The sequence below is a fragment of the Micropterus salmoides genome, unplaced genomic scaffold (assembly GCF_014851395.1).
Source record: "Micropterus salmoides isolate LMB-PRFRI ecotype aquatic unplaced genomic scaffold, ASM1485139v1 Ms_hic_scaffold_3085, whole genome shotgun sequence".
NCBI lineage: Eukaryota > Metazoa > Chordata > Actinopteri > Centrarchiformes > Centrarchidae > Micropterus > Micropterus salmoides.
The window spans coordinates 1-26792 of NW_024042357.1; the positions used below are offsets into that span (position 1 = coordinate 1).

At 40.3% G+C, this 26792-nt stretch overlaps 1 protein-coding gene across 1 annotated transcript; it reads right to left on the minus strand.

Annotated features, from left to right (window-relative positions):
• Positions 1-3588: 3588 nt before the first annotated feature.
• Positions 3589-24625, minus strand: LOC119884012 (NADP-dependent malic enzyme-like). The gene is given in 10 exon segments (XM_038694491.1): positions 3589-4252; positions 4368-4466; positions 4948-5130; positions 5266-5408; positions 5721-5826; positions 6421-6534; positions 7635-7732; positions 8921-9030; positions 17416-17519; positions 24465-24625. Coding segments are annotated over 10 exon segments (1227 nt in total). The 5' UTR covers positions 24567-24625; the 3' UTR covers positions 3589-4084.
• Positions 24626-26792: the final 2167 nt, after the last annotated feature.

Consider the following 26792-nt stretch of genomic DNA (forward strand, 5'->3'; position numbering starts at 1 on the left):
GTGTGTAAATGATTTTCTAGCAGATTACATCGCTGCTTTACCATTTAAGGAACAGATGTTAGACTGCTGAAACACACAGTCTTCCAATACTTCACCTTTTCATATAGAAAATCTATTTTAAAGGAATTTTTATTTTATGCTTTTTTGGATCCTATGCAGTTTATGTCCAGGATGGAGCTTTGGCTATAATACAAAGCTAACTCTCATTAAGACAGTAGTGGATATCTTCTTTAATGGTGTGCACAAACATATACATCATTTTGGCGCTATATTTAAGAATAATGACAAAAATAATAACATATCGCAAAGCTTCTAAAAGTTACACTGTGATAGACGTAAAAAGCAGCCTGTTGTGTGATCTAAGATATCTTTAGTTTTCTTTATATAGTATCAATGTATTAAAAACTCCAGGGTTTATCTTTTGCTTAATCTGATCTTTGTTTCTGGACCTTAAGTCTGAATTCTCTATAAGACAGCAGCATATATTTATCAGAAATGCATTTTTAGTTGTGAACAGACCAGCACTAAGTAATATTTGGCAATTATAGACAGTTATAATATCCACATAGCTTTGACCATTTTACCCATCATCTCTCAGGCTATAATGCTGACAATAATGCCCATCCACTGGCCCCCCCTATAAAGACCCGGAACGATACAGGATTCTGAACTATATTATCTTTTTGAAGACATAGCTGGTGAAATTAGAGTAAATGCAGTGATTATAGTTTGGTGCATTATTGCACTTAGTTATTATCTTGTGTCATTACCTTAATTACTAGGTCAACACAGGTCAGTAGATTTATAGAAGAAATGATAAAGAAAATGTGCTGGTGAGGGGAGATGATAATGAGTGCCTTCAAATCATTATTATTGTCACTAATGTTGCACTGCAGCGACTTTTCAGGCTTCTTGCTGATCTCGCTCAAACAATATACTTGACACTCTCTGCTGGCCTTATATAGGAGGTTGCTATTCTGCACTATCCACGTATGATATCAGTAAGGGAGTGAAATTAAATTATAGTCAGAATAGTGCATAAATCAGTGTATTTTCTTCAAGGCAAAGTGGCGAATTAAAAAAGGTCAAATAAATTGTCATTTGTGAAAGGAGAAAAACAAAAGGGCAAACAATGAGTGCTGAGAAGAAATGTAATGATGCATGTGAACTGTGCCGAGGTTACATATGAATGCAAGCAGGCAAGTGGAGTGTGCGGTGGTGGTCGGGCAGATGGAGAGGGTTTTGTGGGCTGAATGCCAGACAGGCGACATTCCCTCAGGGGCTTTTACGATTGGCACTGACCACAGGGTCTCAGCAAGATGCCATTTAATGTGAGACTATAAACAAGGTCAAAATGATGTGGGGTTACAGCTGCCAGTCACCCGCCTGTCTGTGACCAGCAAGGGCCACAGAGGGCAGAGTGAGTGGAGACAGAGAGAGAAGATAATTTAGTCCTCAACAGTATTTTTACTGAAAGTCAGCTTTAGTAAAGGAGCATACGTGCTCATTCCCAACCAGAGGTACTTCTGTGAGTTGCCAGTCGGTACATGGAAACATTGTATAGCAGATTAAAATATTAAAATATGCATCCACATATTGCAAATGAGTGTGTGAAAAGCTAGCTTGTTAATCTTGTTAGCAGAGAATTCTAAAGTTTCGAGGTAAATGTAGGCTAATGGTTAAACTAAATGGCCAAAGAAATGAATTAACAGGTCAAAATGTTAGCTAAAAGGATTGAATAAATTATTAATTTAAAAATATTCGTATAATTATCTGGGTAGTAATTTAGCTGAGTAACATTTCAAATAGTTGCTGCTAGCTGCATTACATAAATTGCAAAACAGCTAAAAGTGATGGATTTGGTCAAATATCTAGCTTATGCTACTTTAAGCAATGCAAACTTGACCAAACTGACCTAAACACTGACACAGTTCAGTTGCATTTAAGAGTACCACTTTTACATAATTATAGTATTAAACAACATCCACATTAAAATCCATTCATTTAAACACATTTGGAACATGACTGGTGGTGTTGATGAAGGCGTACTTCAGTTCAGCTGTGAGGACATTCATATTTGGCACGGAAAGGCCTGTAATTTACTGGTGGCTCGTGCTTGCAACATCCTGGGTTCAAAGTTCACTTTTAATGTCAAGTCTTCCTCTTAAAATCATTCCTGTCTCCCTTAGTTCATTCCGTAATGCACATCAATGTAATCCTGATACACAACCAAGGGACAGTGTTTCATTTTACAGTTTTGTTGAAGTTCTGACATACCAAAGCCCAGACAGCTGACCGCTGGATGGTGTTGACATTGAGACATATTGACTACCATGGCAGAGTGGTGGTCGCCCACAGCTGAATTAAAAGGGAGGAAAACAAATGTTTGTCTCTCCAAATCTTGCCTGGGGCGAGACGCTCAACACTGAATGCTGACTGGTCTGGTTGCTTCTCTATTGATTTCAGACTGGGATGGGCAGTAGGCCAGCCAAGGCCTCTGGTACTGACTGTCTGGCAAGGGATCGATTAATTAATGCTAAATCATCCTCAGTTTAAATCAGACAACACCAGACAGATACAAAAAAAACTGTTGGACCGTAAACCTGTTTGATTCACCTGCTGCTGTACTGTTTGTATGTGTGTGTGGCTCTGTTTAATGGGTTATATACACGCCCTACTACATTTATTAGGTTGCTTTTATGCTTTTTAAGTCTCATAAGAGTTTAGTTTCCTGTTAAAACCTGATGAGATTAATCAACAACAAAGAAAACATTTGCACTAACAGTCAGGGAGAAAAGAAAGGATAAACCTTTGCGGAGTATGAAAAGGACATGAATAAAATGCTACGGCCTTTACAGTCACCAGATCTCAAACCAGTTTCATACGTATGGATAACTTTGGATAAACGTGAAAAGACAATTGCTCTCCGTCAATATCTCCACAACACCAAATATATAATATAAACTTTAATCTTCAGATGTATTAATAATTGTGTGACTGTCTCTGGTGCTATATTTCCTTTTGTTACGTCTGTCTATGTTAGTTTTTCTTCTTTCTTTTTCTGCTGTACTCCGGTCTCTCTTGCAAAAGAGATTTTGATCTCAGTGAGATTACTTGATTAAATGAAGGTTGTATAAAATGAGGGCTACCTTGTGAAGAACAGTGTTTATCCCTTGAACAGAGTTCCACATGCTTGGAAAGGACCCTGAAGCTGATCTGGAGGCTGGTGGTGGCCTGACTCCATACTAAGACACTCCATGTTGGTTTTTTCTCTCCTTCTGTAGAGTTATCGTGAAGCCAAACTGCAGCCAAAAGCTGCTTATAGTATTGCAATAACATAGGTTTGCCTCTGGAGGGAGCCAGAGCCTCGTAAGACGGATTTCATAAACAGCTTGCTGAGCATTTCCAAGTTGGTTACTAACAGTAAAGCAAATGAGAGATAAAGTATGAAGTTTATCAAGGCAAGTGTAATCACTGGGTGGTGAAATCAACACTCTCTACATTCTGTCTTGCACTGATGATAAAGCTACGGAAAGATACCAAGAGTGTGTCAGTGAGAGGAACGTTTGTGAGAAACTCCATGGAGGCTACTTTTTATATCATAAATTTTAATATCTTTGTTAGAGGTCAAGGCATCCTTTGTCAGTTCAAATGTAGTAATCGGACATGGAAAACATTAATGAAAACCATTTTTATTTGACAAAAGAGTTCTTGGATATAGCTGACATAAATTAACTGTCTATTCTGGTACAATTAAAAGTAACCTGTGAAGGACTTTCCCCAATAATTATCGTAAAATGCAATGTGATAACAACCATTAGTGGAGCATTTCCTGTTTTTCTGACTCACCAGTTTCCCTCCATTCAGTGATTTATAAATTCACTATTGCTTTTCATCACTGGAGAGGGAGACATCAAAGACATAAAGCACAATACTACATGTGTTGCCACCATTCACTTCACAGTAATATATTAATGAGGTAAATTCTACACAACCTATTTCATATCCCAACATCACGTCTAGTGATGCAATTGCATGTCAGTAGTTACCCTGCCCAGGGCTCATTCTCTCTCCGTCCAGTGTATTATAGTTTGCATGACTGCACAGTCATACTGTCCTCTGGCCAGCGGTACGAGTCCACAGCAAACTCATCATAGTCAGTGCTGTAGGTCAGCGAGTGCACATACGCCTCTTTGTCGGACGGCTCCGGATAAAGTGTCGCCATGTTGTGCTCATAGGCATACTCTATGATCTGAAATGCACAGGTTTTGTTAAATTAAAGGTTTACAGGGTCACAAGCCCCCATACAGCTGGACAGACATGTTAAAGCACATCTGCTCTTTATTGTGTATACACTCAGCCCTCACCTTGACAGCCAGTTTGAGAGAGACGTCCCTGATAGAGCTGAGAGGAGGATACAATCTCCCCTCTGCAAGGTCCTTCTCCGTCACCAGGTGAGCAAGAGCCTGTGAAACACACGGCTCATGTTACAGTAGAGAATCATCACAGCATGCAGACATTTGTTGAGTCTGAAGTTTATGACATGTACACAGAGAGAGACAGAGACGCATACTTCTAGTTCACTCCAATTCAGAGACGAGTTCATTTCTACTCCCCACATTTATTTAAAAGCTGTATTTAGAAATTTAAATTTTTACATACAAAACACATGATGCACTTATAAGGTACGAAGCATTGTTATAGGTTAACTAAGTGGTAGTATATGGCTAAAATTAGCTCCTCCTAGACCTTGACTACTTACATGCATCAGTAACAATAAAAACAACAACTTACTTTTAAATCTTAAAGTACATTTTACTAATGTAGCACACGGAGACTTAAGGAATTTCAGTAGATATTCACTGACAACACGAGTTTTTGGTAACACAATTGACCATACTTACTCATGTATTCATTTAATCACATATTTGAAAAGGGTGTGTATACACTGTGTTACTCTGCTGCAGTGAGGAAGATTTCCTCAGTAATGTGTCGGACGGCGCAGGCGGTGACACCCAGGCCCACACTGGGGAAGATGTAGGCATTGTTTCCCTGACCCGGGAAGAACGTCCTCCCATCAGGCAGGGTGACGGGGTCAAATGGGCTGCCACTGGCAAAGATGCACCGCCCCTGCAGCACATTGTGATATACAGTAAATATAAAAGTATCATTCACCCATTTTTCATTTGAGGTGACCAATGAAATCTTTCATAGCATACCATGCATGGTATTATAACTCCGACAAAGAGTGTCCAGAGTGACTACCTCTGTGAGTGTGTAACACTGCTCAGCAGTGCATTCGGCTTTGCTGGTCGGGTTGCTGAGGGCAAAGATGATTGGGCGTTCATTGAAGGAAGCCATGTCTGTGATGATCTGCTCGGTGAAGGCTCCGGCTACAGCTGCCACACCTGAGAAAGAAAGCCATCAATGTGCAATATATGCCATTTTAGACTGCTTCTTTAGGAGCTGTAGGACTGTAAAGGTCAGAAAACCTTTACAGTCTTTCAACTTCAACACAGCAAGATAATTCTGTGACTCATCTTCTACATTCCCCATATGATCTTAATTCTCACTAAAACTACAAATGTAATATCTGTGCTTTCTTTTATCTCTTGCATCCAATCCTCCAGTGTCATCTTTCTAACTCCATGCAGTCTGACAATCAGTTCAAGATGGCTAACTGGATGTCTTGTGAAAACATCAAATGCTTGTTGTTTTACCAATGATTGCTGTGGGCTTCAGTTCCCGTACCGCATCCTCCAGTTTCTTGATCTGTGGGTGCTCGTGAGCAAACCTCTCCTTCTCATGAGTCAGGTGGTCTCGACCCTAAGGAAGGGGGAGAAGATGAGGAGGAGGAGGACATTAAAGACATGAAACCATTTGTGGAAAGTCCACACACTGTAAAAACATTTCATTGCCTGGAGTAATTGCTCCCTAACAATTTAGTGCTGAAGGAATGAAGTATTTGTACTGGAGGATCAACAGTTGGAAATGAGAGAGACAGAGGAGGAGGTGATAAGAGATGAATATGAAGAGGAGATGTGGGATGGAGGGAAGAGAGAACATTGCTGTGGAGGGGAAGCAGTGAGAAAGCTAAGAGCTGAAGACAGTGAAGAGGTGGTGGAGGTGGAAGGAGAATATGGTAGACAAAACAGATGTGTAACATGTTAATGTTCATCTCCTGGAGAGTCTTTTGAAGAATTTCCAAGGAAATCTCTGTCAAATCAATTAATGAAAGATGGGAATGTTCTTTCTTAAATCTGGAGGTAACTCTGAAGACAAACTGCTTAGAAAAATCCACCCTGAGAGATATATAACTTGTGATAAAAATTCCTACTGGACCATTCATTCTGGTCAGCTGTTGTGGTCAGACTACATGTGTTTGTACATGTGTGTGTTTGCAGTATTTTGTTAAGACACCTTGACAATGAGACCCTTGGAATCAACCATCCAGATCTTTTTCAAACACTCCTCCTTAGCGAGTCCCTCCTTCTCCATGGCCATGGTGATCAGCTCAGCAATCCCCATAGCTGCCTGGGAGCAAGACAGAAAGGAGAGGGATGAAAGAGGAGGGGGAGAGGAGCTGCGTCATCTCCCTACCAGCTTTGCCGACTTTATTTCACATGACAATCACGCAAAATCTCACGTTTCTGGTCAAAATTAGGGCCGGGCAATAAAACAATAATGATAATTATTGCAATATAATTTCCCTCAATAATAATCTAACAAATGTTCAATAAATGTTCAATAAGTCTTTGATTTAATTCATTTGAATCACAAAAAAATTAATTAGCAATTAATTTTAATATTAAGATATTTATTTTGTTGAGGGAAAAGGACTGAAAAAAATATTTTACTTAATTTTACTAATGCATATTTGTTGAAAAATATTTAGTTTGTCACCTTGAAGAATGGTTTAAAACCACAATAAACTGTATGGTTTCTTCAACTTTCACTTAGGATCAAAAGCCTTTAAACTTAAAAGAAATATTGATTTGACATTTATCGTGATCATTATCAATATTGAATTATATGATATTTTTTATTGCGATAACATTTATGGCCATATCGCCCAGCCCTGGTCAAAATAATGTTGGACCTGAAATCACAATATTTTCTTTTGGTTTCACTAATTGCTGAAAAGAGAAAGGACTTAGTAATGGTAGTACAAATTATGGAAATCATTCCTCTGCAAACAAAATCAAACAGGGTAAAATGTTGTCTTGCAATCTGTCTGTTCTATTGCCATTGATGGCCTCACTTGACAAGAAGCCTAAAGGATAATTTCGTTGTTTTTAAACATGGGCCCTCTTTTCATATATTTTGGTGTCAAAATGACTTATGTACAAAAAGTTTTGGAATCCGTGCAGTAGATTGCTTCAGTTGGCAGCCACAAACTGGCTGCAGTGTCTGCAACATCCTCTTGTGGAGCAATTGTGCCAGTGAAAGCACAAATTAGTCCACAAAAAGCACCTCTAATTACCAGCGACTGGCTCACACTGTTATGGGAGGTGTCCAACAACATGTCTTTAAAGCATCTGACTCAAGAAAATCGTGGGAAGTTCACTTTGCTATAATCTTCTGATGACCTCATGCACACATGGTCAGTCTCGTTTCAAGTGTGCTGCACATACCTCCCCTGCACCCTGGAACACAATGGTGTGGTCGCACATTTTGCTCTTGGTGATGCGGAGAGCGGCAAGGAGTCCAGCTACTGCCACTGCAGCAGTACCTAAGGAGAATTAACGATCAGCATCAACACCTCAAGTTGATAATCTCACTGACATTCTCTATACGATGTATGACACTCATGTTACTGCTGTACATTCAAGAGAAATATTTGGGCCAATATAGTCAATTATTTATCCATAACAATTGTGGTGTTACAAAAGACAAAAAAATGTGTCATTGGTGTACTTCACTACAGTTATCTACTAAAAACAGTGGGGCTCCATTTTGCATGTGCACATGGGTGGAGTGATTCACATCCTGCTGTTAGTGTCACACTATGCTGGTCCACAGTTGGTGGCAGTAATGGGCTGACAAAGGCAGTGATGAAGACAAGCTAGCAAACGTGGATGTAACCCAATAAAGGACTTAAAATATTTATATAATAACATTGTTTGTTTCCAAGAAAACTCCACAGGGCCCTTAATTTGAGATGTTGAGAATTCCGTACATCAACACCACAGTCAAAATCTGAGCATTTTTAGGCTGCACATGGACTGTTGTGAGTATACTATATTGTTACTTTTCCAGTGTGAACACAACACAGATCCAAAGAATTAGTGTGTAGTCTGGTTTTAACACACACTTTTACAAAGGTTCGCGCGGACTGCACGTAGCCCGAGATGTGAAACCCAGGGCAAAAATGTCCACAATGTAGTCGCTGCTGCTAATAACGCTTACTGCTGTGAGCTCATGTTAATAATTGAAGGAGCATTAAATAAGAAAACATCTGAAACCTGTTATTTCCAATGGCCTGTTCCGCTCCACTTTTCATTGCGTCGAGAAAAGCACTTGACAGGTCAGTGTAGTTTAACTTGTGGAATGTGTATAATTAAGTTAGATTGTATTATTTGTGCAATACATTCACCTGATCTGTAAACATAGGGTCTCTAAACTCCAGGTCACTTAAGTGTGAGGAATTTGGCCTGCTGATGTCCACAGTGTGACCTTTAGCTGAGACACCCTAGGCAATATCTGAAAATACATCACCACCATCCCCTCATCTCATATTCTGCAATAATGCTCACAATGGAGGGTGAAGCGCTGGGGGGACCTTCAATGACAGCCTGGTAGTCAATCACATTATTTATATTTTACTGATCATGTGCGCATTAATAAATGTGTTAGATGGACAGAGAAGATGTCCGTGTGTGTGTGTGTGTGTGTGTCCGTGTGTGTGTCAGTAAGTTACCTTGGATGTCATCGTTAAACGTGCAGTACTTGTTGCGGTACTTGCTCAGCAGACGGAAAGCGTTTACATTAGCAAAGTCCTCAAATTGAATCAGACAGTCCATTCCATACCTGTAAACAGAAAAGCTGCATTTAATTTAAAAAAGAGGAATGAAGGGTTTTTTTTATCTCAAAGATGAAGGGGTCTTTTGCCCACACTCAAACACACACATAAACACATACAGATAAGGCAGCCACTGGTTTCAAAGACTGTACTTTCAGGCCTGAAGGGGGCGCTCTCCCACTGCACAACACAGCACAGAGCGAGAACTAGGCGATGCTGGCTTCTCAAGTTATAACACTGGGTTGAATTCAGTTTTCTTAATAATCTATGAAAATGTTTCAACAAATAGAGAGGAATACACTCTCTGGTTAGAAGTCATGTCTAAAGAAAAATTAAAGCAACAGAACTTGAATGAGAAAATGTCTATTTTACAAAACGGTGTACAAGATGACTCCTGTTTTCCACAACTTCAAGAGAACCTCACAATAAGTTTCAGTGAGAGAGGTCAAACCTCCACAAAGAAGAACAATCACAAAACCACCGCATTTGAAGGAAAAGAAAGCAGAGCCCACCCAGTCTCCCAGTAAAGCAGCAGTGTTGTGTTTTACAAGACGCTGCTCAGACCACCTATCACATACAGTCAATACAGCACAACACAATCTTGCCAATAAGCTCCTACAAACACATCACACAACAAAAATAAGCCATAAGGCCAGCGTTATTAGTCTTTAAATTAGATATAGCAGCGACAAAGAGGAATCCCAATTTCCCATGCAGCAACAGATGGGACTTTATCAGGGAATTTATTGGATATTTACAGAGCGACTGCTCTCCAAATGTAAGACCAGTGAAGGTGTACAGGGTAATATTTTGTCTAAAAAGCTAACAGGTAGACAGATGGAGGAAAATACTGCATATTACAGGAGAATTTTAAAGTAGATATTATTGCAAAAATGTTTGCAATTATATAGTCATTTTGTACAATTCAGTATAAAAATCCAATTTGCAACTACATCTCATTCAAAATAAACTATATTGTTTCATTGCTTTTCTTAGCATAATTGACTGATTGCTAATGGCCTGGCCCTCCCTTCTGCTAGCTAGAATAGATAAACACACTGTTTAATCTATTCCTTATACTTTTGCTTTGGTTTTGTTTTTGTGTAGGCAAAGGAAAAAGAAACCTCCCTCCAAGCTCTCGACATACTGAGTATTGCTCTTACTACAGCTCCATGCACACCCAGACTCAGTACTACAGACCAATAGAAATGACCAAAAGCAGGAGATATTTGGGAAAACTACACTCAAGCCCTTTGAATGGTGAGTTCTGAAATTATAGATTAGCAATATAACTTTTATTAAGTCTACTTCTCAGCTTGAAACAATGGAGGGACAGGGTAAGGTTGTCAGAAACCTGTATTAAAAACACCACAGATCATGTTTCAGTGAGAGTGACGGAGGAAATTGGGGACAGGCCAAGCAAACAGAGCAAGCCGCCCCGAACCCCCTGACACCTGCAGCCCTGCCGGCTAATGGAACAACAGAGAGAGGTGAAAACCTTCCTCACATTTCTTTTTCACAGTTAAAGGTTGTTTGCTCACCTTTCTCCTTGCCATCACTGTATTTTAACTTTCTCTCTATTACTTGTACAACAGTGCAAACGAGGTATGAGGTGGGGTTTTTATAAAAACACTGAACAATTCACTAAAGCTGTTTCCCACTTGTTACAGTGGCTGCTGAACTGCTTAAACATCCAGGAGGAGGAGGAGGAGGAGGAGGAGGAGGAGGAGGAGGAAGTTGAGCGGAAGCGAGGCAAGAAAAAAAAAAGCAGGATGAGAAGTGACCTGAGTTCAACTGTAATAAAACTTAATGTCCTGAAGAGAAAGTGCCATTGCTGGGCCACTGTTTATCCTTCCCCCTGCCACACTGCGAGACACTGATTCCTTATACAGAGAGTGACAGCCCGGCTGACTTACTGCCAACACGGCAGTAGCGCTGAGAAGAGAAATGTGTTTTCTATCAAGCAGAGAGCAGTACTAAAGCACTGAGAGCTTGCGCGAAGAGGAGGAATAATGAGGCCAAGAAGGGAGCTATAAACTTTTCATTGTGCTGGGGCTTCAGGAGACAGAGACAGGCGACAGGCGAGGATAGATGTGGCCTTGCCCCACTGCCAGTGCAGCGCCTTCTGGTATGGTTTGGTGCAACTGGAGAGGTCACACCAGTTCATGCAGAACCAAGCTGCCCATTCACAGAGGTGGATTTGGGAGTGTAGTCCTCTGCAGAAGCTGAGAGTCACACTCACATGCTGCAAGTATTCTCAGTGAAGATAGAAGATTAGGTTTTAAGGCTTCAAATGAGAGTGAAAAACATGTCAAATAATAAATTCAGTGTTTGTTTTATGTAAAGTGACTCCTGACACAGATGTTATAATAACTGAGCTGTGAATACATGCATACTTACGGGCATCCACTCACCATAAACTACAGAGTGACTATCTGTGGTTGTGGCATTACAGAAAGAAAGGCACATCTTCCCAATGTAGAAAGCTCTTTGGTCCTTGGCCAGAGCCAATAAAGATAGGGGGAGTGTTTTTAACAATGTGTGCTGTGTGTGTCTGTGTGTGTGTGTGTGATTTGTGTTCATCTTCCCTATTCTTGCTGAAAGTCTCCTGTCCTTTCCTTGACGACCCTCTGAATGGAACGCCAAAATCTGACAATGCACCCCTTTGCCAGCTGAAAAAAATACCCTAGACAAAGAAAGCAGGATATGCTTTTGTGTCTAAGCTGAAGTATCAAGGGCAGTAACCTAAGCAAGACAGGGCACACCCAAAAGATGAAGAACGCAGACCATGTTCCTGACTGTGCTGAGAGAAATCCATTAATCTCTGAGCAGTAAAGCAGAAAGATGGAAACATTGGGAGAGGGATTGTTCTCACAATCCCACAGAAAATACCATGATTGCTATAAACAAATGCTATAAACAAATGTTTGAACTGGGAACTATTATGGATCCGGTGCCTTAGGTTGTTTTGGATTGGCAGAGGGTGAATAAATTATTCATCAAATTTTATTGGGTAACACTTTAATTTACAGACTGCAAATTACAGTGCAATTATCTAGTACATGTAGGGTATTAATAAAACTTGCTGGGTACCTACTGGGACAAATAGGTACAAGGGAATTAGACTATAGACCAGAAGACTACCAATATATTTTAAAGTTACTGAGAATCTATTTAATAATTAAGGGGTATGTTCTTGTTGTGACCGAGTAACAACGCAGGAAAAGTGGTCAAGGAGCCGATTTAGCAATAAAAGTTATATCATTAATTATAATATTCTTACAAAATATTACTTTGGGAAATTACATTGTAGAAGGTTTAAAAATATGAATAACTTATAGTGTACATGATCATTATTGATGGGGAAGAAAACATTTGTGTCCAAGAACCTTTTGTGTCCTCTCATATCATCAAATTATAAATAATAGAGCTTAGTACAAACTATACTGGACGTTTGCAAAAGAGTATTTAGAGTGTAATTTAATTCTCGGTCCATCCTGAATGCAATGCAGACTTTAATCTAAAGCTATACTGTTTATTATTCATTTATTTGTTACTATTGAAATGACTTTAGAAAGTTTAAACAAGAATTACATTTGGTAATGAGCACGTAATGACTTTGAACTCAAGACAAAGTTCAGGACTTGTTGTAAACGGCACTGCCAAAACAGTGACTTTGTCCTACCTCCAATGACTGTTATGAAAAAAGAAAGAGCGCGTCTATCCCTGCTGTCGAGATTTGGCAGTGAGATCACTTTCCGTCTCTTTGTCCACTGCTTTGTCAACAGCAGTGTCTGTTCAGTGAGTTCTGAGACCAAAACAGGGCTGGTGGGAGAGCACTCAAATCTGTCACCAGGGCGAGAGAACAGGCAAGAAAAACCTGCCTACACCTGCTTTAGGGTGTAAAACAGTTACAGTGAAAACTCTTGATTCTGATATGGTTGATCAAGTTTCCCAGTGTGTACATAAGTCTTGTAGTGTTCTCTTAGACTAACAGTTAACTAGTGCAGACTTTTGTGACCTCATGTAGTGGCTGGGAAAGATTGAAACGGTAGAAATGAACAACAGCTGCAGCTAACTCAAATACGTGTTTATCCATATACTGATTCACTCATGTTCTGAAGTGGCTTCCACTCTGCAGTACTGCTGAACTCTACATGTACACAAAATTCAGAATACTTTAAAGTGCATATAATCAATGGTACCAATAGGTCACAATGACTAATTTTATGTAAAACCGGTTGTGATTATCACCAGACTATGCAATTCCCCTCAGCTTTACAGAGCGTTACAGTGTCTTTCAGCTTATTGTTTTGGAACAAAGCAACTTGACAGTTTTGGTTCAGTCTCACCGCTCTAATATGGCAGTTTTTATCCACAGCAGGCTATTGTTTTCAGCAAAAAAACCTCTAAAAACTCAATTGTACACTACCTGCTTAGAACCAAACAGCAGGCAATCAAATATTTTTTTCTTTGGAGTTGGTAAAGAGCAAAACATTTCTTTAAAATTGCTTCTCAGTTGAAGGAGAATGGTTAATGGTGCAGATCTAAAAAGGAGAGTAAATATTGGACTGGAGTATTGAGTAATTCTCTATAATATAGTATTCACGATTCTCAAAAACTGAGCCTCATCAGGACTTTGTGGATGTGGTTTGATCAGTGACTGACAGTTTCCTGGCAACATGAACAAATCAACCCCACAACTGTCATCGCATTTTGACTGAAATATTGCCAAATCCTGATTTGAGGTGACATCGCCTTTTTCCAACTGATCCCCGCCCACTTCAAACCAGTGAAAAGAGCACAGAGAAAAAACTCATAGTTGTGAAACAACTCATTTACTTTGGCAGAAGAGACCACATCACTTCTTGCAAGCCGACAGGACCTTTAAAGGCTCCGCAAGAGAGCTAACTTTGTAAGCCAATCACCCGACATCCATTTACACAATATAAATTATCTTATGAAGGCAGGTATTGACTTTCATTGATTTTCATGCTGGAGAGTTGGAGACAACTAGACACCTGCATACAAAAAACTAACCTTTGTGCTGTTTAAGCTATCTGGGAAATGCTACCAGAACAACACAGAGCTCCTTTGTGCTCAAAACTTTTATTTTGTTGTGATTTATGACTTACCACTACAATACGGGTAGTAAAATGAAACAAAAATACCTAGACTCATTGTTTTCTGAAGTAGAACTTTCAGGGTGTCTTGGTTCTTACTGCCAAGCCAGTCCAATAAATTGAGAACATTATTATTAATTTTTGATAGTATAAAAAAAATAAGAGTGTGAGACTTGAGACGACAGACGACAGACGCTTTCCCATGTGGTGAATCACTCAGACGTTTGGTGTTATGTCTGCAGGACAGGGGAGTTAACGAGTGACCCAGCTCCTTCAGGAAACATGATCTGGCTTCATCCGAGACTCGATGAAATCGGAATCTTCAGGTAATAGGGTGGATATATACTTCTAACACTGAGGAAGAAGAGGAGAAGGTAGTGCATACAGAACCAGGGGGGACCTCTGGAAAGAAGGTCTCGGACAAGGGTGCTCTGTCCAAACACAGCTGTTGAACCTGTGTGCATACATGTGTTTTGTGTGCACACACAGGCTGTCTGTTACCACCGTCCCTACGGGGCCTTCATGGCTTTCGTGGCTGAAGCCTTAATAAATCCCCAGCCCCTTCTCGCTCTCCAGAGAGCCAGCATCATTCAGCACACATTATTTCTCAAATCCCCGAGCCGTCATTAAAGACAAGGACGCATTCTGCATTCTTTCTCCTCTCCTCTGTTGCTCCTTTCATTCATCCTTCCACCCATTGGTCTGTCTTTCTGTTCCTTATTCTCTCATTGCCAAGAGTTTAAAATAGTTGGTGGCATTCCTTTAGTCTTTGCGTGCTACTCAGATTTGCAATGGAGAACAACCTAGAGCCTGTCAAAGACTGTACCATTATTTGTGACATGAATCGTTTTGACATCATGTTGCAAAATGTCTGAGTCAACCAGTATTTTGGCTTCCCACAAATATACACTTTAAATTAAATTGATCTACCTAAGGTCTAGAAGTACTTTTTCTTTGAAGGAAGAGTTCGATATTATGAAATATGTTTATTCACTTCACTGCCAAGAGTTGAGATGAGAATTACACATGAAGCCAACGCCAGCTGGTGATTAGTTTAGCTTAGCGCAAAGATTGAAAACAGAGGGAAACGGCTAGCTTGGCTCTGTCCCAAGTGAACAAAATCTGCCTACGAGCCCTCTAAAGCTAATTAACTTGCTAATTAACACGTTATATATTTAGTTTAATCCGTACCAAAACTTAAGTATAAAAACAAAAAGTTGCTGTTTTATGAGGGGTTATGTGCTAGACTACTTCTTGGCCATGTTAAGTGCCTTCTGCTGGTTGCCTGGCAACCTCCGGATGACTAGCAGACACTATGAAGTACCATGTACAAGACGAGTCCTGCAGCGGCCCGGCTCTAGTCTATAGTCCTTCGCTGCATCTCTCTCTCCCTCCCTCTCCCTCTCCCCCTCTCTGATTTTCTTCCACTGTTCCAATCCCAAGGGCTCTACTAAAAGCTGTATGCTCCTAAAAGCGTAATGTCACTAAGCCGTATTAGATCCTGATAGAGATGCATTTAGAACAAAGAGCCTCATGTGTTACTGCTGTGCGACTAAGTGCACTGTTTCTCTGTTACTTGTGTGGAGTTTTCAGTTCCAACACGTCGCTCCAGTTTCACCTCATTACCTTTACGCAGTGGGATTCTTACGGAGAAATCTGCAAACACCAACAAAAACACAACGTGCGGCAAAAAGGTGAGAGTTTCCCTGACTGAAAATACTGAATACGAGTTCAACGTTTTAAAACCTTTGCTGAGCCTTTTTGTGTTGTGGGCGTGTGCAGGAGCATTGAGATTTAGGGATAATTCTTTTCTGCCTGAAGACAAAAGGAGCAGACAACACCTGCTGATTATTCAACAGCAGTGGTTGCTGGAGAATGGGAGGCTGGCCTGAAATCAAACACTCGCTTGCATCACTAACCATTCTTCGTCAACAGGAAAGCATTTTTAAAATGGTGGATTAAAAACTCCTCCCAGAGTTCTGCTGCTTATTGATGATGAGTCAATCCAGAGTATTTTAGTTCACGTTTAGTTTCTTAGAAAACTAAACATGAATATTACTTGAAGTCTGCAGAGCTGTAATCATTCATTCAATCTCTGAGCCCATAATTACTCATTTTCCGCCAATCCGGCTCCTTTGGGGAAAAAGCTTTGCTGTTCCCTGTAGTTGAAAAGCCACCCGGTTATTAGAGTCAGGGCTTCCTGTTGCCAGCTGGAGGGGGCCCAGATCCAGGACTCTCCCTCTGGACTCTGGTCTCTCTGGGTTAGGACAAGCCTTAACCAGGCCCGTGTGTGTGGCTGTGAAAGCTCACAGCGACACAGAGATCCACACAGACGTGTCAGCATGCATGCAAGTCAAAAAGGTATACAAAAGTCTCATCTAGGACAGGACTGCAATAAACCCATGAGGTATAAGACCCAAAGGGAAGCAACATGACTCCCCTCATTCAGCTCAGAGAGAAGGGAAAAGATAAGATCAGCGTTTGAAAACCAAATGAGTGACAATTTGAAATACTAAACACTCTAGTGCCTTGCAATGACTTCCAAGTCAAACAAGCCAAAGCTAACCCCTCACTGTGATCCACTGCTCAATAATCCAAGGTTTGGCATGACAACATGACATCTTAAGTCTGAATGATAATCCTCTGTGCTTGGGGAAGATAAGGCTGGATATTTTCCCTGGACTGGGACCACTGGAGTCAAGGCAACAGATTCTTCCAAAAACACAGAGGTCTCCCACTCTCCCTTTAAGCATCTCTGTTCACATGATCAGTCACGTTCCCATTTACAGCTCTTTATCATCCCTGACTCAATTAGCAGAGCTTCTGTGGACTAACACGAAAGTCAGATTATTGTGGACGGTTTCAAAATAGATAATATGTTGTGTTCAGTTCAACCGTCTTAGCAGGTTAGCTGTGCTCTCAGCCATCTCAATGAGAGAATCATGCCATTGAAATCAACAGCACTGACGGGTACAAAGTCTCTCTGATCACTTTTCAATAAGCTAATGATGCCATTCAGCCAGTACGTTTTGACTGACATTGCTTAGTAACAAAAACTTTAGAGAAGGTAAAACTGAATCATCTGTGACTAAAGTTTCAGACCCCCAAATCCCACAAGGTTCAGCTACATCACTCAGCATCCTCTGACTATGCTAAACTGCTTAACATATTTCTTTTAACAGCACCATGTGCTGTCTGTATTAAAATGACAATAGCAGACAGCAGAAAAGGAGTGGGCAAATGATTAATTGAAGGCCAATATGATCATACCTGTCCGACACAGCCTTCATAAATTCATCCAGCAGGTCATCATAGGCCTGGCCTCGCACTCTCTTATGTCTCAGCCCAATGTAGAGAGGGTCCTTCAGCAGCGCCTGCAGAAACACATGGAGCCAGAGGACAGAAAGACAGGTTAGAGGAGAAAAAAATTAACTAATAGGAGATTGAAGGAGAAGCAGAGAGAAAGGAGATGATTCTTTGTTACTTGTAACTTGTCTTTAAATCTTAGAAACTCCACATGTCTACAAGAAGAACTGTTTAAAAGTACTACTATAACATTGTGGGACATCATGTACAGTGCACAGCATCAAATTCAATGCAGCAGAAGCAGAGATAAGGAGCAGGCATAGTCTTTAAAGTAAGATCAAGTCAGGTATTGGAGATGTAATGAATAAGTACAGAGTAAGGCTTGACGGTATGATTTTATTTTATTGGTTAATAATGGTAATTTTCTGCAAATGTAATTTGGTACTAATTATAAGGAAAACCATTCCAATAAATTTATTTCCACTATTAACTAGTGTAACGTCATCAATCTTTAATCGTCAAATTATAAATGAAAAATGAATTCCTTTCAAACAATAGTTAGTGTAATTTTCTGCCCTTACAGTTAGTAGCGTTGATGACATCATCAGGATAATCTTGTCAGACTTTCAGAAGATCCCTACAGGGCCAAAGATATTATGCAACTAATTTCAGAGGCTGAGGAAATTTTTCCATCCATCCATCCATCCATCCATCGTCAACCGCTTATCCTGCGTACAGGGTCGTGGGGGGCGGGAGCCAATCCCAGTACACAATCCCAGGTCACCAGTCCATCGCAGGGCCACACATAGACAAACAACCAGTCACACTCACACCAAGGACAATTTAGGGTCACCAATCAACCTAGGCCGCATGTCTTTGGATGGTGGGAGGAAGCCGGAGCACCCGAAGAGACACAGGGAGAACATGCAAACTTGCACATGCAAACACAGAAAGGGGTTTGAACCCGCGACCTTCTTGCTGTGAGGGCACAGCGCTATCCACCGGACCACAGTGCCGCCCAGTAAATTTTTCATGATGTGTAAAATTGGTTGAGTTGCTCTTCAAGTGGCAATCGCCTGTACATGCTAATGTTATAAAAATAGTTATCTCATTGCTCAATGACACCTTCACAGGCGGCTCCATAGAACTGATAAAACCTGACCTCCCATTTTTATTTTGAAACCTTGGTAACCTTATTCAGAGACACCCACCCAACCCTGCTCTCTCCTGTATCACACATGCAAACAAATTTTAACTTAACTGACTACTCGTCACTGAATGTAAAAATAATTTACGAGATGATGACATCATGAGTATAAACTGTTACATGGGAAAGGTAGTATGTGATGCCATGAAGTAAAAAGAGAGATGTATGTTGTGTATGTATGTATGTATGTGTGTACTCATTTCTGGATGTGAAAATTAAAAAGAGGGAAGAGACATATACAGTATGTGAACACATCCTCACACATAAACACACCTGTGTCTCTGCAGACCTCAGACCTCTGCTATAATGATAACCATGTGTGTGATCCTACAGCATTCAGAAACACTTCCTGTCATGTCGGTTCACTCATTTCCATGAACAGCAAATCCTAACCCTGTTGCAAATGTTTATGCAGCAGGGTGTTTCAAATGTTTATGTATCAACCACTGTCACATGGTTTTAGGAGAAATATCATTATTACACTGGACAAATTAGCGTATGTCTGGTAATAATGAACGATCAACAGTAAGCATATAATGGCTCTATTCTCTGGCTTTATTCAAAAGTTATTTGGTTTAGAATGTATTTCAACTATTATGTGCCTCAGATTTGTGGAGTGGTTAACATCCTGTTGTATCATATGGGGTTACCTAGAGAGTAACTATATAAGCAAGTGAGAATAGAAGTAACAGGCCCGAGATGCTACAGCCACACTAGCTGCTGTTAAGGGTTAAGCAGCTATGATTTTACCATGTGCACCATTTTAGTTTAGCTTGTTAGCATGCTAACATTTGCTTATTATAGTACAGCTGGGGGTGATGGGAATGTCAATGTTGTGTGTATTTGGTCATAAACTAAAGTACTGAATAAATAAATAATTTGTCTCTGCTGAAGTTCATGACCTTTGCACCTATTTTGAAGAATGAGAGGGATATGGCATGGAAGTGAGAAAATTAAAAGTAGAGGTTAATGGGAATGCATGTGTGTGACAGAGAGAAACAGAATGAAAGAGTGAGTGAGGCTGTGATGAATTAGGTGGAAGTAAATGCCACCTAGCAGAAATAGATTGCTTACAGACTTTCCTTTGGAGTATCAGCACATATTTCATCAGATCTTTGACATGCTGCACCTGCCTGACATAACATGGCTGTATCTCAACATACAACAAGCAGTAGATCCTGCCCTTGACAGATTTCAGAAGATAGACTCATAATCCAAATGTGCTACACTATGTAAACTTTGACTTCCAGAGAATTTTTATCCCAAAGAGCAGGGAACTATATCCGAAGTGCAGTTGTGCCTCATTGGGACAGGCGACCATTTCTTCTGGAGATGGATAATTAGAGGGTGCCACTAAGATGAGCGCGGCTTGGAGAAGGCAGCGGCCACCTTTCCATGGCAGGGTCCAGAGTTGCCATGTCCAAGAACAGCTCAAAAAGTTTATTTAAGGCAATATTTATTTGAAGTTGACAACTCATTTCCTGGCATGCTTTTAAGAGGCAGTAATAGGCTAAAGGTGGCCAAGTTCAACTGTAACCAAAACAAGCTAAACATTTTCATGTGATCCCACACGGAGAAGGGGATTGATATCAGAGAGAGTTTTTGGGTGGTAATTTCACAAGATGATGCAAGAGCATGCAAGGAGAAAGAGAGTTTTTTAGAGTGGTGCAGTGGAGTTCACTTGCAGCTAATGTGCCTTCTGTTGAGTTATGGTGAATGATGGTGCGTTTTTGTTTCATTATTCAGTCTAATTTCACAATATGACAAAACTGACTCTAAATGTGAAATAGTAGGAGCTGCATTATAAGTGACTCGGATAGTCCTGAGTGAGTTTTAAGTGGGCTGACCTCGTTGACACTGTGCTGAACTGTTGACATGAGTTGTCTTTTTGTCCCAGATTATCTACTGTTGATTGGCTAAGCTGTCCTTTGTGTTGTACAGCCCCTTTTCTCTCAGAGGGGATTAGTCCTTGTGTATGGCTTTACAGTTCATGCTTGCTAGGGACACAGAAGCTCCGTTTTCCCTATTGCAACTGTTTCCAAACTGTTTCGCTGGAGTTTTGGACCTGTCTGAAGTAAAGGACCCATGAAAGCCCCGCCACACACGCACAAACAAACAGCATATTGTCCAGGGTGACGTCACTGACTCTCATATCAGCATGAGTGTGTGTGCTGAGATTATTCCAAGTAAGACTGCGGATACACAGACAGTTACAGTCCAGAGAGATAACAAGATGATGCAGTAAAAACTGGCTTTTCTTTCTGCTGTGTGTGATTCTGTGCCTCTTTCTCTACAGATGTCCCTATGTCTTGTCTGTACTGTATGTGAGACCGAGATAAGGGCTGTCCAGGTAGTGATGGTTCACTGCTGGTTCTCACACAAGATTACACAGCTACCACATTCCTCTGCAGAAAAAATAACAACTAGTAGCCAAAGAGACATTTTACAGACACTGAGCCTCCTCATTATGTGCTAAAAGATTAAAGGAATAGTTCGACATTTGGGGAAATATGCTAATTCACTTCCTTGATGAGAGTTAGATGAGAAGATTGATACCACTCTAATATCTCTAATATAAGAGGGATATTAATCTTCTTATCCAACCCTTGGCAAGAAAGCAAATGAGTGAAATAACTTCCCAAAATGTTGAACTATTTGTTTAAAGGAAAAAAACTGTCTTAATCAGGGGTTCTGCCTGCTTAACTGTTTGGATGTCTGCCTGCTTGCCTCTCCCTTTACCCCCATATCCACTCAAGGACAAATATAATCCCATAATAACAGTAATTTTAATAATTAGCAAGAGCTACCACTACCTCATAGCCACCCACCTCTATTTGCTCCCATCATGCCTTTACGTTCAGGGCTGCAGAGTGAGATGGGGTACTGAGGGGCAGCAGGCTAGCCTGCCTCCCATATGAAGCCAGCCCACTAGAACTACACTTTAGACACATACACAGAGGCTGCCAATTTATCCCATTACAACCCATTTAGCCTGTCATCTCTCTAGAGTAATAGAAAAATGGAAAAGTCGCCACAGCCAGGCAGACTACAGTAAAATCTCTTCTATAGCTTTTTCATGGAATTTTTCAACCCCGACCCTACTTCCCCGTGTTTTTGTGACTATGTAACAAATCGGAAGATTGTTTGAAATTGATCCAGGTCCACTCGCTTGACAAAAACATTTTACCTCACAAAACACAGGAGTTTCGATCGGTTAGTTTGTTTGTGTTACTTTGGTGTTTTTAACCGTTTAACACAAAACACCGCTGTTAACACTAAAGACACTGCACATATCTGTGCATTATGCACAGATCTAGAGCCGGGAGGCGATCTGGCTCTCTCCAACCTTCAAATATACGCTAAATACTAGTACCCTAAAGTTGACTAATTAACATGTTGTACCTTGTTTGTTTAATCTGTACAAAAAGGGGGAACTGTGAGCTTTAGCTATTTCTTGATGGACAACAGTTTATCCACCCAGCACTTCTGTACAGCATCTCCAGCTATAGTGCAAGTTGTGAGATTCTGATGATGAGCACAGGACTAACTTGTAACTTCTTCTAATACCACAAATTGTCATTTTGTACAGAAATCAAATAAGTGTATGCAGAACTATTGCTATAATCGAATCCTATATTCCTATATCTTCACCTTTTTTAAGTTGTTATGTCTGAAGTCCAACAGTGCTACCTCAACAGTAATAGACTGATCATCCATGAGCTCCCCATCTATGCTCACTGACACACACATCTATACACACAAAAAAAGTGTTTATCTTCTTCCTATTTTGGCAGTAGTTTTAAAGCATACTGAGGCAAGCGTGGATCAAAGACTATGACACAGCTTGTGAAAGTTGTGCTGTGATGCCTATAAATGTCTAAAACTGCTGCAGTGCATCCAATAATCTAATCTGCAGATGGTATTATCACTCTAAACCAGAATTACTCATACTAGTAGACTCCGTGTGGAAGGTAGAGATGCCAGTACACGAAGAGGTCAAAAGGCAGAGCTGTATACTGTAGGCCTATAAAGATAAAGAGCTGAGGTGAAGGACTTGGCAGGATGAGATGACTTTGCTCTCTTAATGCAGTTCCAAAGGCACAAAGAGCTCTAATATTGAAATATAATATTTTTTATGGGTTTTCTGGGAAGAGTGCAATGTTTCTGTTATAATGCAAGGGATTTCTGCTGTGACCCTGAGAATTTTGATTACGTAATGAAGTGTTTATTGGGTGAGTGCTGTCACAGGCCATCAATGATGCCATCACCTGTATGAAATCAGTGGGTTTCTTCGGTTCTTGGTATCTTTTATTCGCGAACTCATTTATCCTCAGCAACATCTCTCATCCTTAATCCACTTGTGACATTTGCCAAGGACTGAGTCATGTGAAGACTGTCTTGGTAAATGAGTCAGCTGTGTCAGGCACACAGGCATCCGGGGCTGCCACGCCCTTGGTCGAGACCAAGACTTGTGTATATATAGAAGTGTACACAGGCTATTCTTAGTCGGTTTAAGGCAACACGTGCTGCCCTGCCCAAAATTTAAATCAGAGACACCTCCATAGACCACAGGTGGGTAACTAGCTCTGTTGGCTGCTACTCTCACCAATAGCCACATGGGAGAGGTGCTTTCCCAGCTGGCATCCACCAATGGAGCTGCTTACCTCACTTACGTAAAGGGTGTTTCCTGGTTGTAAAGTATAAGATTTGTTTTCTTTTTCTTGGCCAGTTTCTGAGGCAACATATACTCACGGCATTTTCATTTGTTGGAGTAAAATTTTGAGTTTAAGGGTCTGGGGCAGTAGTTGGGAGGTCAGCGCTCTTGATCATTACTACTTGGGGTTATAATGACCTAATGTCCCCACAAGGAAGGTTACAGTTTCATCTAATTTAACCCATGTCGAGTTGAGCAAGACACTACCATCCCCAGCTTCTGTTACGCTATCTTGATCTCTGTTTGGTAAAAGTAAAGCAAACATAATTGATTAGAAGTTAATACTTGTTTGATGTAAATGTTTCTAAAATACTCTAAATGTTCTTTATCAAGTAGAAGTAACAATACCACACTAAAAAATACTTCATAAAAGTTAAAGTCCTACACTCCAAATTGTACTACTTAGTTCAACATTTTGGGAAATACACTTCTTTCCAAGAGTTAGGTCAGAAAACTGATACCACTCTCAGGTCTGTATAGTAAATATGAAGTTACAGCCAGGAGCAGGTTAGTTAAACTTAGCATAACGACTGGAATCTTGCCTGGCTCTGCCCACTAGTAAAATAATTTGTCTGCCAGCCCCTCTGTATGTCACTAATTAACATGTTATATCTTTTTTGTTTAATCCTTACATTGTGCTAGTGCTAATTAGCAACATGCTAAAATGCTGAAAGAGCTATGCTAAGATGATGAACATGGTATACACATTATATCTACTAAACATCAGCATGTTAACATTGTCTTTGTGACCATGTTAGCATGCTGACGTTGGCATTTAGCTGAAAGTATTAAGTCTACCTCATAGAGCCGTTAGCATGATTGTAGACTCTTAGTCCTGTTATCTTGTGGCTGGTCCAATGAAGCTAATGTTAACTAGTGTGTTAAAAGTGTAGTGACATAAATATTTTCTTTTGTACTCTGACAGTACACTCCATTTCAAAGTTTCTCAAAATGAAAATGCTCAGCTGAAGTAAATGTGGTTGACACTTAATGAATAAATGTTACTTTCTACCTTAGATAGAGATAGATTCAATGTAAAAATAACACAATACAGTATAACAAGTTGCTAATAGTTCTGCGAAAAGCTCTTACCTCATTGTCTGTGCCCACATCCAGCATGACAGGCAGGCACTGCTGGGGCGGCACACCCCCACAGGCTGTGTAGAGGGCCAGCTTACCCACGGGGATGCCCATGCCACAGCAGCCCAGGTCTCCCAGCCCCAAGATCCTCTCTCCGTCTGTCACACACACAGCCTATCAAACATCATAACTGTCAGCCATAAATTACAGTACCCACACCAACCACCTAATCAATTTAAATCTGTGTATAATGCTACTACATGCAGGTTATTCTTGGATTTTATGCACAATTTAATGAGAAAATAAATGAAGAGTTCTGGCTCTATTTCTCATGAACTCAAATGTTCTTTACCAAAACAAGTCCAACCTGCTACCTAGAAACATGTTTTTTTCCCTTCAGTGTAAGCCAGCTCCTCCTACACCCTCCTGGCTTTCCACTCACTAGTCACTTTACCGATTAAGCAATAAATAAGTTCCTCTGGGTTGATTCCACAAGCCTCAAACAAATCACAAACAATTAATATCACCAGCAGAAGTGTTTAATTTGAAATGTTCCTAATTCTAAGTGTTTTTCTTTTTCCACCATCGGTGTGACGCAGATAAGTCTGGAACAACATTTTTACAGCCTTGTTCCTGCCACAATCTGACAGGTTTTAAGGGTGTCATTAGGTTTCCCATTTGAATGTTTAAAATCTATAATGACCATACTTAATACCATTAACAGCTTTCTTTCCTATCACTTGTTAATATGCAACAAAAAAAGCCGCAAATGCCTATCAGTGGATGACTACCTTGGCTCCCGTTTGCCTTCTCTCTGGAAATGTTAACAGTAGGGCATATTAGGCAAGTTTACGATAAGACCACCCTGACAATGAGAGGCGGCATGTCAGCGACAAGGTAAATGCCCTGCTGTTGACAGCTGTGAACAGGTGGCTGAGGCTGCAGGTATTTTTGACATGCCAGGAATGCCTGCTGGTTTCGTCATTCTAAATATGACTAGATTATGACCTGCACATACAGTAGCTGCTCTATCCAGAAGATTAAAGATGCAGTGAAGGAATTAGTGGCATCTAGTAGTGAAAATGCAGTTTGCAACCATTTGAAAACTGCTTGCCTCACCCTCCTGTTCCAAGCATGTAGGAGAAACAACAAATGGCCTGTGAAACTCACAGAAAATGCAAAAGGCCCTATCTAGAGCCAGTTTTTGGTTTGTCCGTTCTGGGCAAGTGTAGAACCATGATGGTTCAACAAGGTGGACTTTGTGGAAGAGGACCTGCTCCCTTTGTAGATATAAAGGGCTGATTCTAAAGGTAACAAAAACACATCAATTCTGAAAGTAATAAAAACGTGTGTTTTTATCATGATGAAATATCAATCCAATATAGGTAGCAATGTCTCCAGCTTCTTCAAATCACAAAAAGGTAGTCTCTCGTAGTTTAAACACTATCTTCAGTACTGTTAATAGTACAGTAGCATATTATATTTTCACATGTGTGTCATTTAGCATTATATTACATCAAGTTCTAATTTTATGTCTGTTATGATTATTGTGAATTATTGTGGTCTGCTTTCACTCAAAGTAGTTTATCCTAAAGTCGTAAAACTAGTTTAGATAATCGCTTGTGTGAGTGTAACTCCATAGAGTCTATGTCAGTTGTCGCAATAATATCTGTCATGTTTAACTGAGACCTTTTACTTTGAAAGGTTCTGAAGGAAATTCAAAAGAGTCATTCCAACTAAGCACATAAATGGTTAACAAAAATTTATACATGAAAGGCTAAATCGTTTTTCTAAAATAACTGGGTACTGCATTTTTAGCATTTGTTGTACAAACAGAATAAAATTGCGCATTTTAGCGGACTATTTTCTAGCAAATTATCTAGGGTTGACCCCGAATAGTCGAGGAACACTTACTGACGAGTCCGAGCCCCAGCTTCACAGGTGTTGTAGAGAGTTCTCCGCACCTCACGGGACTTTTGGATAATTTAACATCGTTGATTGATCACACAAAGAATATTATGTATTCACACCATCAGGGATCAACTAAAAAGAAACTATAGTGCCCATGTTATCGGTAATAAAGGAACATGTTGCCAAGTGTGTGGCTCTTTTTTCAGTTTTTAACAGTTTTTGAACAATGTAGCTATCTCACACAGAGGAATAACATATATGGGTTTTGGATGCAGCGTTGGATTTGGTCTTTTGGTTTGAATTTGGTTGACAATTAGAGGCACAAAAACAGGTATGTTCGTATTTGTGTCCGCACTCATTTTGTGTTGACCATTGGGACAAAAACCTTCGGTATTCAGACATTTTTTCATACATACATTGTTATGTTTT